At 39.7% G+C, this 19231-nt stretch overlaps 2 protein-coding genes across 2 annotated transcripts in view; one reads left to right on the top strand and one right to left on the bottom strand.

Moving 5' to 3' along the window:
• ZZZ3 (zinc finger, ZZ-type containing 3) overlaps positions 1-6303 on the top strand; it is a 31616-nt gene extending 25313 nt beyond the window's left edge. The window contains exons 9-11 of the mRNA XM_009865667.1: positions 1111-1245; positions 4232-4332; positions 4699-6303. Coding sequence (XP_009863969.1) covers positions 1111-1245; positions 4232-4332; positions 4699-4843 — 381 coding nt within the window. The 3' untranslated portion in view covers positions 4844-6303. The remainder of the gene's footprint in view (positions 1-1110; positions 1246-4231; positions 4333-4698) is intronic.
• A 2732-nt stretch (positions 6304-9035) lies between these two features.
• Positions 9036-19231, bottom strand: part of LOC104271091 (adenylate kinase isoenzyme 5-like) — a 30497-nt gene continuing 20301 nt past the window's right edge. The window contains exons 6-7 of the mRNA XM_009865668.1: positions 18196-18384; positions 9036-9260 (exon numbers count right to left, since the gene is read on the bottom strand). Of these exons, the coding sequence (XP_009863970.1) occupies positions 9150-9260; positions 18196-18384 (300 nt within the window). The 3' untranslated portion in view covers positions 9036-9149. The remainder of the gene's footprint in view (positions 9261-18195; positions 18385-19231) is intronic.

Genomic DNA, 19231 nt, shown 5'->3' with positions numbered 1-19231 from the left:
GCTTGAAACAGGCATCTGAATTAGAATGACGGCTCCTGACTTCTCATAACGTAGAGGTCTTCAACTTCTGCTGAAGAAAATCGGTTGAGGGGAAAAAAACCCACAGAAATGACTTTTTTTTTTAAAAAGAGAGAACCCTTTGTTGTAAACCTCTGGCAAAATTGTATGCACTAGACTGTGGGGAGCCAAACTTTTTCACAATTTAGGAAAAACAGCAGTCTCTTTCCTTAAGCTGTTAAGAGACGGCACAAAGTAAAGGGGTGAAGGAGTCGGAAAACTCCGAAACTTTGACTCTTCAGTCATGGAATGATGCTTCTCATCACTTTTTAGTTTTACAGATAAAAGTGCAAAGTTAATACTGTTAAGATTGACTATCTTCAAGTTAAAAAAAATAAAATAATGGAAGCTTGGTACTCTCTTGGTTTTATGGGTCTTTTAAAAGTCGGAGTTTGGACAAAAATTATTAACACTGTAAATAGCTTTTGGGGTGTCATATGTTTTTGATATTTTCACAGCTTTGAAACTTCTTCGGAACAGTTATTATAACCATCCTTTGAATAGTATTATTCCGTGCTATTCCACAGAATAGTCAAGAGAAAGATAATTAACTGACCTGAAATTTCAGTTGTCAAGCATATTATTTGTAGCTTAGTATTTAAAAAACTAGTTCTGTGTCTTAAACAAAAGCTGAGTCTTCTGCTGCAGGTGCCGTTTTTCCCATAATGTATGGACAAGTGTATTATATGCAAATTGCAATTAGTCATCTAAGGTGACAAAAAAATTAGGAATTAAAGTTAGGCTCTGCTCTCTCCTTTATACTACAGGTGAGATCTTCACCAGAAAAAAAAATTGTTTGTACAATAATGCGTTTTTTGATTTAATGCAAATAATAAAGTATAAATACTAAAAAAAAAAATACATTGCCCACATGCACTGTTTTCTTCTATGTTTTTAAAAATAATTTCCCAGTATCTTTCTTAGAATATATTGCCAGGTTTTCCCCAAAGATTATTAATATGTATTTATATGTAGTGATTTGTAGAATATATGTGTTACTGGTTATTATATTCCCAAGTAAAGAATGTTTCTCTTTTATTTAACCATGAACAGGATGAAGAGAGTATTCCAATAACATATAGAGAGTTGCCCGAATACAAAGAACTGTTAGAGTTTAAAAAATTGAAGAAACGGAAGCTCCAGCAGATGCACGCAGAAAGTGGGTTTGTGCAGCATGTGGGATTCAAGGTGAGTTTAAGAGATGTCTTCTGTTATTCAGTGGGTTGTAGAAGTTTTCAAAGATAACATGATCTGTATGTCTGAAGAAGTGTTTTCTTAGTACAGCAAGTTTACTTCCTTAGTTCTTGCTCACTGTGCCTGGTTTCCCCCATGATTTTAAAGAAAAAGCCCAAGCAATTCACGCTTTCTGATAGCTCGGGTTTCACTGAGTACTGATATTGTATTAAAATTAATAAGCATACTGTCTTTTCTTCATTTGTATTATGAAAATCCAGCTTTAGAGCCGTGTTAAACCATTACAGTATTCCATCTGACAGTGATTCATTGATGATAATTCTCTGATTAAGAATTTAGTATAATTTTGCTCCACCTGAGTCCAAAGAAGGGATAAAGATTTTGAAGGAGAATAGTAAAAGATTAATATTTTTTTGTTTTGTAGCCACTTCCCCACCTTATCAGGTAATAACTTGCAGAAGTTGAAGCAAGGACATGAAACAATGATTACACGAAATTAAGAAAATAAACATTAAGTTAAACTTACGTCTTGTCCCAGTATCAGCCATTAATAGATGACCTGAAAGAAAGGGCATTCTGTAAATTATATTTTCTGGTTTGCAAAGGATTTCCTGTGCAAGCAGTTGCTACGTTAGACCAATTTCTTCACCTTGTTTAGTGTTACTCAGCTAGATTTATTTTCTAAGACCTGTTTATGTAAGAATGCAAAGATACTCAGCTCAAAGGTCAGTTCAAAATGACTGGAAAATTAAGACGGCTCCATCAGTTCACACTGAGACTTAATCGTGTTGTTAGATCACCAAAGCAGTTTCTATTTCTGCTGTGTTTTTGAGGTTAGTGTGGTATGTGTGGGGTTTGGGTTTTTGGGTTTTTGTTTTCTTCCCCCTCAAAATCAAAACTTTGATCAGGCAGACCAGACTTCTAGGTCTAGTTGCAAACTAGTTGCTTTTTCTACATAAAATTATTGTGAAAAGTAGCTTGGCATTATGCAGGGTCAAGTATTCAAAGTTGGAAAGTTTCTTTGCAATCTGAATTTGATTTTTTTATGCATTATAGTAAGCTATGAAATTACGTCATTATCTCCTATTTTTCCTCAAGAGTGCTTCCTACCTCAGTGCATGGGGCTGGACAGAGCTCACCTAATTTAAGCAGCTATTCAGAACACATTAGGTTCTGCATGGCCTTCAGCCTCATTTACCACACAGTACTCAAAATCTGCTCTGAATATTGAAGCTTTTTATGGCTTTCATTGCTATAATACCAGAGCAATTTGCAAATAGTTTTTTTTTTTCTTCTTTAGGAAATTAAAGTAATGGTATTACTTCTGTTTCATGGGGGAAATCACAGACGATAAGGTCAAGGGTTTCCTCTACCTTGGTGATCAAATTGAGATAACTGGAAACAAGTTTTTATTTTTTATTTTTTAAAAGTATTTAGCGTTATTCTGAACAGCTCTGAGTACGGTTAGTCCCTCCTCATTATCAGCCCTCGAGCTCTGAGAGCTGTCTGTGGCAGCAAGGGCTAACAGTTGTGACAAAACTGGGTGGGAGGTGTCAGGGGCTTGCAGCCGTGCTGTGGCCGGGGATGAGCTGCGGCGTGGCTGGGCCTCACAGATGCTGTGAGAAAACATCAGGTTCAGAAGGAGGGTGAGCTGTGGAAGCACAGGCTTGTTTCTGCCATTTTTTATTCCTTTCAATCCTGTCTGTGCAGCACTCTTAGATTTTTGAAAAGTTCTCCATGCCTCCAAGTCCTGTTTTCCAGGTTTTTTATCAAATATTTTTGTGTTTCTGCCCCTCTTCTCTACCATTGTAAATTTTTCATCCAGTCTCGATATTTCATTTGCTCCTTGTTTCCTCTTCTTCATGCCACACTGTTCTTACGCTGAGCTCCTGTTGTGTTGTCCCTGATTCTTCTCTGGGATTAGTTCTTGCCTTCTTGCTCAGTTCTAGTTTTAGACTTCTGTTCCCTTCCCTAAGCCTGTCGTCCCACTTGCTTCCCAGACACCTGGCTTCTAGTTCCAGCTCAGCTAAAATGTGTTATTTCCTGAGTTTGAAAGTGCATCGGTCTGACCTGTCATGTCCTGATTGGAGCCCATCAACAGCCTCCCAAAAAGTTCTCCCGGTCTAGTCTTACTGCTTCCTTCTGCATGGAAAGTGGATCTATATTGAGACATTTTATACGTTGGACTTGAGCTATAGAAACATCACGTTTGTGTCCTGTGTTGCAGCAGTTCTTGCAGCTGAGTCACAGCCAAGTGAGGATAAGCAGTGACTGCAGAAAGGACTGCGTTTGCTTTTGCTGAACAGGAGGATAATGTCCACATGGAGCATTTGGGGAGTGGGAAGCAAAGCTAGAGAAGGATGATCAAGGGGCTGGAGCACGTCTCCTGTAAGGACAGGCTGAGAGAGTTGGGCTTGTTCAGCCTAGAAAAGAGAAGGCTCTGGGGAGACCTTACAGTGGCCTTCCAGCACCTGAAGGGGGCTGCAGGAAAGCTGGGGAGGGACTGGAGCGACAGGACAGGGGGTAACAGTTTTAAACTGCAAGAGGATAGATTTAGATTAGCTATCATCAAGAAAATCTTTACTCTGAGGCACTGGAGAAGGTTGCCCAGGGAAATTGTGGGTGCCCCCTCCCTGGGGGCGTTCAAAGCCAGGCTGGACGGGGCTTTGGGCAACCTGGCCTAGTGGGAGGTGTCCCTGCCCATGGCGAGGGGGTTGGAACTAGATGATCTTTAATGTCTCTTCCAACCCAAACCATTCTGTGATTCTATGAAAGACTGATCAAGCCTCAGTGCTCTGGAGGCCCTCTCCTAGAGTATAAGGACTTCTTTATCCATGAATTTATACATCGTGGTCTGTGGTGGGCGTTCAGGGGTGTGGGCCTACCTACATGTCTGTCGTAGGGTGCATTCGTGGTTCCGGTTAGTAGCATAAGTGGTCACAGTTGCTGTTTTTTCATTGCTCTTTCATCTGCTTCACAGTGTGATAACTGCGGGATTGAACCTATCCAGGGTGTTCGGTGGCACTGCCAAGACTGCCCTCAAGAAATGTCCTTGGATTTCTGTGATTCTTGTTCTGACTGGTGAGCAGCATATGCTTCTACTTGTTATTTGTAATTAGCCTGAATCTCCCCATGTGGCTTAATTGCACGTATGCTGGAAATCTTTGCTCCAGCGCAGGACACACATCCTGTGTTGGGTAAAGTGTAAGATACCTGAGCATATATTTGTGGCAGGTGTATCGTGTAAGCATGTTCTGGATGTGAAGTTTTTTTTTTTTCTTAATACTGTGGATAGATAAGTTTGGTACTGTTAAATAGTGAGGGAAATCATATTTTACGAGTTAATTGATATCATATTTGCTATGAATCTGTTAATGTGATCACTGTTTCTGAAAGTTTAAAGACAAGGAGAATATTTGAATTTTAAACTGTTTCTTTCCCTTGCAGTCTGCATGAAACAGAGATTCATAAGGAAGATCATCAGTTAGAACCTATTTACAGAGCAGAGACATTTTTAGACAGAGACTACTGCATGTCCCAGGGCGCCAGTTACAATTATCTTGACCCAAACTACTTTCCAGCAAATAGATGACATGGGAAGCAGATCTACCATCTTGGGCTTACTATCCTCTTTGAAAAATAACAATGGCACCATTGTTAATTCTGTGCACATTTTGGAAAGACTCTGCTTTCCCTGAAATGTCACTCACAGCATGACAGCTTCCTGGGTGTACTTGTCAAACTACAGCTTTGAGCTGTCATGGTTCTAGATCACTGAACAGCAGCTGAACATTCCTAGTGTGCGGAAGGTTTCACTGGGAGACTTTTCTTTCACCACGTTAGTCATTTTTAGGTGGTGAATCTGAACACAAAAGAAAAACATACAAAAGGGTGAGCCAGAAATGAGAGCACACATTAAAGATAGAGTAAATTCCAAAGGCTTCGAAGAACTTGGTTATGATGAGATCCAGAGGAGATGAAGTATTTATATAAAAACAGTTTAGTAGCTTGCAGTTTTGTTGTGAAATAGTTTTTCAGCACAGTAACTGACTTTAGGCAAGGTTTTAACCAATGACAGTGTTTGCTTCTAGGATGTACTCTTAAAAAATACTCACTGTCTCAGAGATGGTTGGTTACAGGCCTTTATTAAATTGGAGCTGCTTAATCACATTGACTTTCAAATTTTTTTAAATTTTTTTTTAATTTTTTTTTTTTAAAACCACGATGAACTCTATTTACCAACAGTGAAGCACTACAGGGGGCAACTGTGGCATTGCTTCCTTAACCAGCTCATGGTGTGTGAATGTTATAAAATTGTCACTCAGATATATTTTTTAAATGTAATGTTATATAAGATGATCGTGTGATGTGTACAAAATATGGTGAAAAGTGCCAGTGGTAGTAACTGTGTAAAGTCTCTAATACTCAACATTAACTCCTTTAAAATAAAATACACAGCCTTCTGCCTCTGTATTTGGAGTTGTTAGTGCAACTCATCAAAGAAAACTGCCTAATATAAATCATATATATGGTAATAATTTTTCCTCTTTTGTAGTCTGCACAAGATCCATGAAAGATTGTATTTTTATTACTATTTAAACAGTGATTAAACTTAGCCTGAGCAGTGAGCAAGGGTTCACATGCATTCTTTTATACTGCTGGATTTTGTTGTGCATCATTTAAAACATTTTGTATGTTTCTTCTTATCTGTGTATACAGTATGTTCTTAAATAATGTTCAATTGTCAGGAGAACTGTGAGAAATAAACTATGTGGATCCAGTCTGTTTATATATAGAATGCTTGCTGTGACTTCCTTTCTGTGTAGTTCTGACTTTTTAATCCAGACGGAAAACATTAAAAGGACATTTTCACACGCCTCACAAATACTCACTATGCAGACCTGCAGGATGCCCAGCGCCCTCCTCTGCCCTCCGTGTCAGTGGGAACTGACGGTGCTCTGCGCCCACTCAAATCCGCTTCGCCTCCTGCAGGACGTTAGCATCTTAGTTTGCTCATAGCTTACTCACAGACTGTTCTTTTGCAGATCGCAGGAAATCCAGATTTTCCTAGCCTTGGTACACTGTACACCACCGTCGGAGAAGCTTTGTAATTATTGTGACATATCTTAGTTAATATATTTTCTATTGAAATATGTATAGCTTGTGGTTCAGAAACACTTGATTATTTTATAACTGTAATAGACTTCCAGTTGCTTTGGAACTTGAATACTCAGAGTAATTAGCTAGAAATGAAACTAATTTGAATTAAAAAGATGGCAATAAGGATAATTGGCTGGCTGCACCTAATAACTTTAATTATAAACTGATGGGTATTACGTTTTGCAATAACTTTAGGTGTAGTTATTTTTTTGCTTCAGAATAAAAGAATGATTTCAGGCGTTTAATCTATTTAGAAGGTAATCCAGTACAGTTACTAAAACACTGAGCAAGTATCATATGTGATCATATCTCACGTATCTGGTCTACTTAGATAAATTTAATAAATCTTAATTCACAAGGTGAATTCACGTGCTGTATTTTAGTTTTTAATTGGAAAAGATACTGCTCTGAGAGGCTCTCTGATACCATAAAAAATGTGCTTTATGCATCATTCACACTGTTTACAGGAAGCTAGAGTTGGTGAAGGTGTATTATCAGGGAGAGAATCTGTGGTAATATTTGCTTTCTGTTGATATCCTGGGAAAAAAGATTGGAAGAAAATAATAAAAGTACATTAGTGAAAATATTCAGTCATCAATTTAGGATAGCTTGGGAAGAACAAAAAGCCATGGGATAATTTGAATGAGGTTGGAAGCAGAAGGGGAATTTCAGGGCTGAATCATCCAAGAAAGAAGTGTCTTGGAGAAGTCCTCTTTTGACTGAAAATGTATAAATATTTATATTTCCATATGCATGCATATATAGCTATTTCTCTTGCATACATTATGAACATACGCAAATCTAATGCACATACACCCAATCGAGCATGGGAATTTTTTTGGTTTGTTCCAAAGACCAGAAGAAGCAAAGAAAAATTAAACTGTATGTTAAATAATCTGTGATTTGATTTTTCTTTTAAAAAAAAGTGCAGCTGATTGTTGCCTTTGTTCCCTTCCTGCACACAAGTGTGATATTCCACACTCTTTAACTGATCCTGTAATTAGAAGTAATAAAAAATACTTCAGAAAACCTACCCATATGAATTCGCAACTTCAGAGTGTTTTAAAATTACTTTTTGAAATACCACACCAGAGAGCTGCTGGTGCTTCAGGGCTCGGTTTAGAAAAACCTGCTTCCTCCAGCTGTTGCCCTGTGAAAGTCTCTCGCTTAAAGCTGTTGTCCTGTAGCCGGTACTGGTCACTCAGCAGCACCGGCCTGGAGCCGAAGAAGAAATTCCCAGAGCATCAGAGCTAAAATGTAGGCTGTAAGAAGGAACATCCAGGATATGAAGGATAAGAACATATCTAAAATAGTCCCTTTAAGAATAATTGAATTAGCATTTACGGGGCAACTGGCAAGGAAAAAAAAAGAAACCAGCAGAATCTGCCCTGACTGGAAAAAGGCCGTACTCTGTAAGCATGCTGATCTGGGCTTATTTCCTAGTCATGTTCTGTGCTTTGAAAAGGATTAAACCCGCGTGTTCTGCAACAGAAATCGGCACTCCTCACTTTTGTACGTTTTATTTGTATTATGTCTTCATTACAAGAAAGGTAACTTTAAAAATACAAACCTGGTGCATGAAGTACAACTTCGACCGCAAGAGCAATCATGCAACCCACTCCCACTCTGAATTCATCCAGTAATTCCAGTAAGAGGATGCAATTACTTTACAGGAATGTCAAACGAGCTTTTATTTAGCTATCAGAATACCAAAGAAACTCCACAATATTTTGGTTAACCTAACAGAAATACTACATGATTTTTACAGACTTTTTTGCAGGTGTGGATCAATGGCTTACTAGAGATGGAAGCAATAAGAATCAAATAATCTCTTGACATTTTTTTTTACCCCAAAAAAGTTTTGGCAATGCCAGTACAAGACAACAGATAATGATCTGAATTTTACACTTGAAATACTTCCGAAGTATGATTTAAAGACATCTTCATACATTCTGGATCATAGTCAACTTTATAGGTAGACATTAATTAATATAGTAAAACTGCTGCTAATATGGGTAATTACTGGATTGCACATTTAACTATACAATGCAATCATTATCTTCACCTCAGCTCACAAAACTGGGAAGTTGTCACTTAAAATATTCTACACTTCTTAGCAGAAGACAAGGCTGTCTCAAGGATGGCTCCGTGACAGCGGATCGACAGATCTCCACAACATTCAACCGTATCTTCACCTTCAACTTCTTGTAGTAGTGTTCTGGGGACACGTGAGAAGTTCGTTCTAGCTTGACTAATTCCAGCTGTCTTACAGCTGCACGTTACAGAGGACAGGTTGTAGTCACTAAATCCCAGGAACAAGCTAAGTGACACCATAACAATAGTTGCTGTTAATTAAAAGAAAAGAATAACCCATGGGAAGCTTGTATGCAGTAATCTTGATGTGCTAAATGAAGAATGATGTGGTTGAAGAGCTCACTGCTGGCCAGGCGCTGTCCGACGTCCGACCGAATGTGTGAGGTCATGAAATGCAAACCAGAGCTGCTGCTCGCCGTGCTGCTTTGAACTCGTGAAGAGCAACCAGCCAGTAAAACTTAGTGTGGAGTTAGCGTACAGACCGCTTTCTGTTGAGTGCATTACCAGAACAGAGAAAAAGGATTTCATCTAATAACATACCACATGCACAAATTCCAGAGATCTCTGAAGAAAGCAGTATTGCTTTGAACAGCATTTTAATCGGGACTGTCAAGTGCACGGGAGGTGAGGCTGTGTACACGCCATTACTGCGTTTCTGTTGAAAAAGAAAATGCTGCCTCTTCCTTTTTCAGAAAAGCGTCGACTGTCTTGCAGACTTCCAGAAAAACATCTTCCTGTGTTCCTTCGGCATCAACCTGTGAGGCAGGCAACAAACATTACTTACAGTGAATTATCTCAGAATCTAAACACTGGCACAAAAAATGATCCAATATAAAATAAAAGTAGTTCTGTTTCGTGTTATAAGCATTCTAATGTAGAGAAGCAGCTGCTATAAACCAGATTATTTGCTGTGTTTCCACAGACTGACGTGAGAAGGTTCTGTGGGCTCCATCATCTGAAGAAAGTACATTGATCAAATTCGAGAGCATAAGCTGTTCTAAGTACTCTTGTTTTAAAGTAAAATTACACGTTTGATGTACAGAACAGTTTCCAAATATTTTTAGAAACTATCATTTAATACCCTCCAAAATAAACCTAATAGTAATAATAAACCTTTGATACCATACCGTTAACGAGACGAATAGCACTGACTTGTTGCTTCTTGTCATCTAAAGCGTCAGGGTACGGAATGCTGTGGCTGACCCAGACACTTTCAGATGGCAGCAACTCAGCAAGGTCAAGTGTTCGTGTGCATTTGGATTTGCAGGCTTGGTGCTGGTTTTACGATGACCTTTGGGCAACACGCATTTTATAGCGGCACTGGTTTTGTTGTACAAGAACTTGATTTCAACTAAATTTTTTTTCTTTAACACGCAAAGATTCTATTTTGGCCAGAGGTTATCCAAGCTGTTCAAGTTATTTTTCATGACTGGACTTCAACAAAAGCAAAACCAATTCATTCTCCTCCTATGCTGAGGAAGAGAGTGCTGCAATTTAGCAAAGAGGAATGATGTTTGTAGCCAGTAATACTTCTAGAAAATGTTCCCTAGAAAATGTAATGGAGCACTGAGCTTTTGAGCTTCGTGTCCAACCCATGCAGGGACTGTCATGCAGATCATTACTCGAGGAAAGAGACCTGGTTTTGCCTTCACACTAGTGACAGAAGTTTTCATGCTGGCTGTGCACACCACACAGATTTTTCAGTTCCTCTCAAATGTCAGGTGAGAGCCTTGATTCTCAGCTCAGAAGCAGGTCTCATCCCTGTTTCTCTGTGCTTAGTTTTTATGCGTGCGGAACGTGGAGCTTGCACACGTTTAAACAGACCCATGAGAACTTTGCTAAAGCCTGTTTTTTGCTAAAGCCTTTTTCTGAACTGTGTTCTGCATTTTCGTCCCCAAGTTGCTGACTAGGGTAACAAACAATTGCAATGTCTGAGATGGGCGTTCCTCACCATCATACTTGCTGCCGCCTCTTTGTTCTGCAGGAGAAGAAAAAGAGTTTCAAACTCCAAAAAATGCATTTTTGAAATAGGCCACAAAAATCTTCTCCGATACGGTGCTGGCTTGCAGCCAGCTCCTGTACAGTCTGTCTGCACTCAATGTACATTTAAGTCCCTCTGTGCTAACTCTTGTGTGGGAGTCAGCAGCTGCTCCTTGCAGAGATCCAGCAAGGGACTGCATTCACGCTCCGTAGCCTGGTTTCGCTCTTGGTGGCATCCACAGATGCTGCAATGTTTGGTCCCTTGTCACATCCTGTCGGAAGTGCTGGCACATCCAGCCAGTCTGTGGCCACGCACAGCAGGTCCAGCACTGGAAATAACCCGCCTGGCCAACCTTTGGGGCGCTATGCCTGCCTGGGTCAGTCCCCTCGGGCTCTCTGCTGGGGTTTCTTGCACCCTGAGCTGAAGTACCCTCTCCCCTGCCGGCAAGCTTGCAGAAGCCCGGTTCTCTTGCTTCCCGTGCTCTCTGTCATGTTGGTGCCCGCTGACGCTGCTGCTTTATGTAATGCTGAAGGACGCACATGCTGGAATAATCTGTGAAGCAGCAGGTGGTGCCTTAGAAAGGACAGTTATCAAACAAGGGCTGCGTGTCTTTCAGAAGCTTTCTATGCACAAAAAAAAGGGATTTAAGAGGGAGTTACTTACTAGTAGCAAAGAGAGAGCCACTCTGGACCAAATTCCTAACTTCTCCACTTACAGTAAAACTAGCAACTCCCATCTCAGCTGCTATAAAGCAGCTTGTTTTGTATGTCTCAACTGCCCAGACGCCTGTTTTCATACAGCCCTGCCACAGGATCTATACCTCACACAGGCTGAAGGCCACAGCCATCTCAAAGCTCTCGTGTCTCTTTATCTATAAATACATCTGCCTTGGTGAACCGATCTGACCTAACCCACCACGGCTGATTGCCATTGGCTTTTTGGTGACCGATTCTAGAACCTGGACTGATACTCAGGTCTAGATCTAGGCAGCTGTGATAAAGAATTACGTTTGTAAGCATGGAAATTGCCACCCTTTATGACTGGTTGGAACACTGACTTCATAACAGTCACAATAAAATATGGATGAGCATGACTGATGACAGCCCCAGTGCTTCCCTCTGTGGCCTCCTAAATAGAAAAGGTCCAATTCATAAAACTAACTTAAAGTCATGGCACAAAACTAACATAATGTGACAATAATTCACCGCTAGTGCCACAGTAATTCAATGACGCTGTCTGCAGCTCCAGGAGAGAAAACTGTGGTATTCTCTTTCTCAGATTATAACAAACCTCATAAATTACGACTGTTTTCAAGGTTACTGAAGGCTGCTGTCTTCCCATAAAAGCAAGATCCAGATACAGTTTTTCATAGTGCTTTCAGTTTAGAAATGCTACTATGGCTTAAGTAACTTCAAATACAGATAAATTTAATGAACTCATATGAAAAATTACTGGAGTAACCATTCCATACTATAAATTGCTCTTTTTGGCCTTAAAATCAGCCAGTAAACTTTCTGCCACCAAATGTCCATTTAGAACCCTGAACATATAGTGCCACTAAGACAAACCCGACTGTAAAGATGATGACTCACCATTTTCAGAAAGACTGCTTATGACTCTGGAATAAACGCACAAGTTAGAAGCTTCCTATTGAAGGTCAGTCACGTTCAGGTGTGTTGTCACTAACATTTACATCTTTTTCATTAAAAAGACTGCTCAGAACCTCTCTGAGACAGTGCTGTACCTGGTTCTCAGAGCAACAGATCAAACTGTCTGGAAATGCAGTGGAAACATGTTGCCCCAACATCTATTTGCATTTGGCATGAAGTTACTTTTGTATTTTATCTATAATCCCCTGCTAATGCTTCTCATTTCCAGACTGGTGTCCCATCCAGTGGGTCACAGGACATCAAGAGGGGTGATACAGAAACACTTGCTCATTAGTTCCCTGCCTACTTACCTACCAGGTTTAACGGTTCTCTGACAGCCTTTCAAAGTTGGAAATAAATTACATACTGCTGTCACTACTACCTTGGATTATCCCTTCTCTAAAGGGAAAAGTACACATTTGTCCTTCCCCAGAGCCACTTCTAGCAGAGGATGACCATGAGAAGGCTCGGATGTGGAAACAGAGAGGGATGGTCACTCATGCTTTCATAATCGCTACGGAAAATGTTTGTGACGAGAATCTAATAGCTGCTGCTCACCCAGCATGTGACTTCAACTGATTTTAGAAAGAAACAGTAACACAACACTGTGAAAAAAGAAGAAAGAAAAAGAAAGAAGTTTGGTTGAACTTTTTAGGCTAAGCTTCCAGAGTGTGTGATCTGAAACAGCAGTTCTGAACATCCTTGAAAATCCTCTGCTCTGGACTGCCTACCTGATTTGCTACGTTCATGCCCCTGTTCCTCAGATGACTTTGAACAGGGAACTTGTATTTAAGACACCTACAAGGTGTTTTACATCAGCTAGGCAGGATCAGTTTTGTCTTGCTTGACTACTAATGCATTGCACTTCTCTATTACTTATTAACCTCCTACATACTGTCACTTGAAAAAAAGCATCTAAGAATGAGTCAGATATTAAAAACAACCAGTCTTTTTTCACCCTTTCTTCACAACTGACAGAAGGCCATATATTCAAAGGTATTTACACTTACCCACATTAAAACACAAGTAGGTGCCTTTTAAATTTTCATATGCACTTTTCTCTTCAGCTGCCTTGGAAATCATTGAGAAATAAACTTAAAACCAGCAGTATCTACTTGCTTACTACAGCTACAATAGTGCATTTCACTTCATTAATCTGAAACACCTGATTCCCACAGATTCAGGCAGTTTACAACTGTTGTTTTGGTGTGTAGTGCTTTCAGTCCCTGCATTGCCAACACGAGGTCTTTGTCACAAAGCACCCACTTGCTTTTAGCAGCAGGTTGGTGATCTGTAACTGACCCTGGCAAACATTATGGAATATTAAACTACCTCCCCAAAACATGCCTTTTTAAAAATTAACTTGAAAATGTCTGACCTGTTGTCACAACTACTTTACCTCACAGAACACAATTTAGGAACTTACTGCCTTAGCAGAAAATTGAGCAGAGGACACTGTCATTCTTTGCTCTTCATTCTTCAGTGGGTTTATCTTCTCTTGTAAATACATCCCCATGAGTTGCATCACAGTTCCTCATCTCAGCTGGGTGGCTGGAAGGATCACTGTTATTTATTCCTGTCAGGTTCACAGATATTTAATCTGCAGCCTTTGTGCATGCCTCACGCTTCTACTGCTGAGCAGCAACACTGACAGGTAATCTTGGGCAAAGGGAAATTTCAGAGTCCTCATCTTTTAGCAGCTTCATCGAGTCACTGCTCTTGTTCAGAGGTCAGTGAAATGGAAAAATGTTCCTCTTCCAAATACAGTAGTTATTTATGAATGCATTTATGCACAATAACTTTAGGTTTAGAGATGGTCACAAAACTCTCATTGATTAAAATGGGAATGCTGTTACAACCGTATACCTTTGTCTCTTTTGAGCAAGCAAAAGAATTCCTAATGACTGCAGAAGAAACTAGGTCACACTTGCGCTTTTCTGTCCCTGCTGTGTTTATCAGGCTCCTTCCATCCATCTCGTAACACCCGTTTCGATGCAGAGAATAAGAAAGCTAATTTGACAACGTAGTCTCAAGCACACCTTGATACACTGTGACAGATCAGTTCCTCCTCCACTTAATGCTCATCCAGCATCTAATTCCCCACACCAGACCTTTTGCTGGCCTTGTGCCCAGGACTGAATTTTATATTTGCATATTTAATCTGCATGTTTCAAGACTGAAAATGTTTACGCTGGATAGGGCAAGCTGGACACATACCACCCCTGCCATGTGCTGTTCCCAATCTGTGGAAAAATCTGCCCAGCCCTAAAACCACCTAAAATGGAGATATCAAATAATACCAATATGCCAACCTTATTCTGATTTTCTTCTCTGTGGCAAAGCAGAGACTGGGTGCTACAGCCAAGCCCTGCAAGACATGATCACTTACACAATTAAACACTATTTCATATACAGTTACTAGTGTTGCTTAGTCACACATTGCACAAAGCTGGCTAGAAAATGTTAATGTCCAGTCTTCTTCAGGGCAGTTAAGGGGGATTTAGACTCTAATATTCCTCTTAGAATCTCAGCATCCACTCCTGTGAAAGTGCATGGCTAGAATCTCAAGGGACATAAAGCTCACATGGGCCTTCCACTGAAGAACTGCTTCTGTTGAGAAAACAAACACAGGCAGGAAGAACTTTCCAGAAGAAGGCAACTAGAGATTCTTTTAGACTCTTCTTCTCTTAAATAGCTCCTCTTCAGATGCTTTGGTCATTGCTTATCCTGGGATGACAGACTGACCTGGGTCTGCAAACAGCACCTTCAGGTAAGACATGACTTCCCTGCAGCTATTCAATCCCACCAGCTTTGCCTGACAAAGAGCGCACAAGCCTCTGGTCTGCAGGTTACACAAAGGTCCATGAATTATTTTTAAAAATTCATGAATGTGGATGAGACAATTTATTTTAATGGGTCTTCAAATCAACACTTGTAAATTAACTTTGGTGGCTTTGCCTGAAATGAATTGGGAAAAATATACACAGTTCTTCCAGAGAGCAGAATTATAGAGGCAGCAGCATCTTAATGGGAATATTAATGTCTTCAACCAGTGCTGGTCAATGATGGAGAGTAATAAAACCAACTTAGGAACGACCAGATTCCCAAAGCTGAAAAGCTGTGATGTTGTAATTAAACTCAGGGAGAAAAATACTAAACATGTTAGACTGCCTCTAGGCAATGTCTCAGTCTTCTGCGTATGCGTATGATATTACAAATAACAAAACCCAAGGACTATCTTAGCCGAGAAAAATGCAGTCAGAAGTATTACTGATAGTTAGTTTCCACCTGAATTTCCTTTCTTCATGCAGAGAACATCAGAGCGGCTGCTAATGTCAATGCTTAGCAGTCTGTAAAATACGTTGCTATAAATAAGAACTAACCCCATGTCCTGGGAACTGCAAACGTCCCCTTTGCGCTCTGCTTTCTTCAACACTTGCAGATTAAACATACTCCCTGCGAAAATAGTTTTAGAATTGTAAACCTAAATGCTTATTTTTTTTTAATTTCCTACATAGCTAACAGTTACACAGTTTGTGTTAGCTCATTCTCTTTGTTTCAAAACAGCTCTTGACCAAGTCTGTTTTTTCTTTGTCTTTATTCTTCAAATTGTTGAGCCAAATAATGTAAGATACGCATTTACAGGATAGTAATACGGGTTGGAAAGAACCTCAGTGAGTCAATATTTTGAGTTCTTTCATCCAGCAAAATTGCCCAGAAAAATTTCTTAAACAAGCTCTCCTTCCAGAAAAGAAATTACTTTGTTTCATGGCATGTAGTGTATTTCCAAAACTGAAAGGTTGGGGTTTTTTATGCCGGCACTGTCCGCTGCCGAACGGATAGGGAACACTGCATGGGAATAGTTATTGAAATCAATTGGCCTGTGCATAGAAGTGCTCAGACCTACTTTTTCACTTTCACTGCAGGTGCAAAATAAACTTTAATAAAATAGAATCCCACACCTGTTCAACAATAATTGGTTAACCCCCCCACACTTCTCTCATCCATGAACATTAACGTGCTTGTATGAAACCTACAGTCACTTCTGCTCCTTGCTGTACAGGCAGCAGGGCTGCAGGCTTGTGCCTGAGGCTGGCTGAGGAGTATTTTTGAAAAGCCCACCTCTGCTGAGTGCTTTGCCAGTGTTGTCTAAACACCGATAAATAACCAAACACGTAATTGTCCACATCATAAGGGCATAAGGGTCAGTGACAGGGAGCATCTCTATATTTAAATCCATAATGGAATCACAGCTTTTATAGCAGATGTGTATTTTAGCAGTTTAATAAAAACAAGATGAGGTAGACATTTCAGTACAGCATACCTGTGTTCCAGAAAAGTAGAACGTGTTTTTCAAACTTAAAAGGACATTTTACATGATCATGTTTATAAAGCTGATTTTACAGAGCTTTCATATCCAATAGTTCCACTCAGAAGATGGAAGCGTGCTAAACTCCTACATTCATCGGAAGCAAGTACAATGTGCAGGTATTCTAAGACAAACAGTGGAAGGACTGTTCGAGCAATGCATGAATATTTTCTAACGTGCAAGCAAACATCATCAATTCCCTCACAAAATGATAAAAGAGTACAAAGCACATACCCAGCTCCGACCCGCAGGCTAGGCAAGTCCCTTAAGGGGCTGATGAGCTTTCAAGAAAAGATGGTATGTTTTGCCATTGCACAGGCTGCACAGCGGATGGAGTAGAAATTTGCAGCAGAATTACTAAGGAAGAGCAATGAGAGCCCACATCAAGTGAAATAAGGGAGATGACGAACGCAAAATCTGTGTGAAAGTATTTAGTGTAGTTTTATTCTCTTTCTGCTGTCACTCCCCTGATGCTTCAAAAAGACAAACACTGTGGTAGGCACAACTCACTGGAATAAGCGCTTAGAGATACAGACAGCTCCATTTCCCTCTGCATCACAGTGTGTTGGTGTATTATGTATTGCATTGAATTCTTAATTAGACACATCCTTGCAGTGTTGGCAAGGTAGCTCATCAATGAAAACACAAATAAAACCAGATAATCGTTCTTAAGCTTAAAAAAGAAAAGTAGTTGGGGATTTTTTTTTCTGCCACTCCAGAGTTTTCCTTCTGTGCACTTACTGTGGGGTTAGCAAAGGACACAAATCAGGACTGTCCCTTTGAGTATCATTTTTTTCAGGACCACGTCATTTAGTTGGTTCTCAGGCCAGGACACGCACGCATAGATTAGCTGCGTGCTTCTGTTTCGGGAACTTTGCAGAGGAGAAAGGTTTTGGATACGTGATTTGCATGTTTGCAAAAAAAAGCTCCCATAATATTTCCAGAAATCAGTATTTCCAGAAACTACTATTAGATCCTTCCCCTTGTAGGACAAGAAGGATCAGCAGGGCTAGATCTTCCTGCAGCTGCACAAAAGGGACACTTTGCCACAACAGAGCAGAAAAGCATATAAAAAGAAATACAAATATCCCATGTAAACAAGTTTACAGATGTGCCAGCATTTACGTCAATTGCACTTGCTTCTCTGTAAAGTATTGATTAGAGAAGAGAAAGAATGGTTTGAATACCAAATCCTGAGCAGGTGTAAACTGAGGCAATTAATTGAAATTAATATAACATTATTTTTTCCAGCAGAAAGACCTTTCTTGAGTGCAAGTCTGTTTTATTCAGGACGTGTGCACTGTCAGTTTTGTAAATTTAACTACAGGGCTTTGGATTACCATAATCTTTCATACTAATTCTGAAAGCCCTTGCAGAGAAATAAATCCTAATACTTAAAGAAAAGCATTCCAGAATTAATGTTTACTAAGATTCTATACAGATGAGGCAGTGATTCAGGTTACATTCTCAGACTTGGGATAAATCTGTGGTTTTACTCTTTTAAATCGTACTGCAGAAATCAGAAGTTTGTAGAAGTTGCAAACACACCAGGGCAGTGGAAGATGAGACCAAACTGGAAAGGGCAGAAACTAATACAGTTCATAAATGGTATCGTGTCAGTATTTTCCAAGTATTGCTCATATAATGGCAGTAAAAAGCAATCATTTAATTAAAAAAGTCAAGCCATTTACCTTGCATAACTGTGTCTTCCTTTCATAGTATGCAATCACAGGTTTAGATGCCTGGTAATAGCTTTCGATTCCTTCGTTGATGGTTTCGGCATTACCAGAGTGCTGACTGCTCTCATTTCTCCTCAGAAGGCGACTGCTCATGGTTTCTGCAGAGCAGTCCAGGCAGAACACAAGTTTTGGTTCCCCAATCTAGAGACAAACAATAAGTATTCAAACCACTGGCCTGGTAAAACTGATTTTGTTTGGATAATTTTAAAAAGAAATGCTACTAAAAGTCATCAACAAATATTTCTTATTATAGCAACTGGACTCTACACATACAGAGAAAAAGAGGTAAGATCTGAAAGTGCTGGCTACGAAGATCGTCAGCTTGTTCATTATTTGTAACTGTTCGATAAAAGCTTGATGCAAGCAGCTCTGGACTCATGGAATGGTTAACGCAGTTATTTTTCTAGCCTTCACTTTGTTCGATCCATGAAAAGCGTGTTTTCATTCAGGGTGTGGTAAACTACAGCTTAGAAATTCAAGAGGCGATAGAAGAAAATGACCAAATTAAAGCGTGCCCACTTAAAACAGAAATGAGTAGCAACAGACACGTTCAGGGACAACACCGAATGCTTGTTATCGGATGTGTTCACAGGAATACATCCTGTGAATTACTTTAGGTCACACTCTATTTGATGTCAATATTTTGCAGTGTAAGTCTCTACCATAACTACTCATGGATTAAAGGAAGGATGTGATACATTTCTCTGCATTTTCAAATCGGTGATTTCCAAATTCAGTGAGAAGCCCACAATTTAGTGCTTTTTGGCTAGTGTCAAACTAGTCATACGGGAGAGTTTGCCCTTTTCAATAAAGGAAAATAAATATAGATGTATTTATTTTATTCTCAGGCCTTGGCAAAGATGGTAAATAATTGTCTCTACCTACATTTGATACTGCACTACTTTATGGGTGAAAAAGAACTGGCAAGAGAGAACAATATGTTCCTCATAATACATTAGGAGAAAGCCGTAAGTTCTAAATAAAAATC

Source organism: Apaloderma vittatum, unplaced genomic scaffold (genome assembly GCF_000703405.1).
Source record: "Apaloderma vittatum isolate BGI_N311 unplaced genomic scaffold, ASM70340v1 scaffold233, whole genome shotgun sequence".
Lineage (NCBI taxonomy): Eukaryota > Metazoa > Chordata > Aves > Trogoniformes > Trogonidae > Apaloderma > Apaloderma vittatum.
Note: the sequence above shows the minus strand (reverse complement) of the source record. Positions and strands in the feature narration are given on the sequence as shown.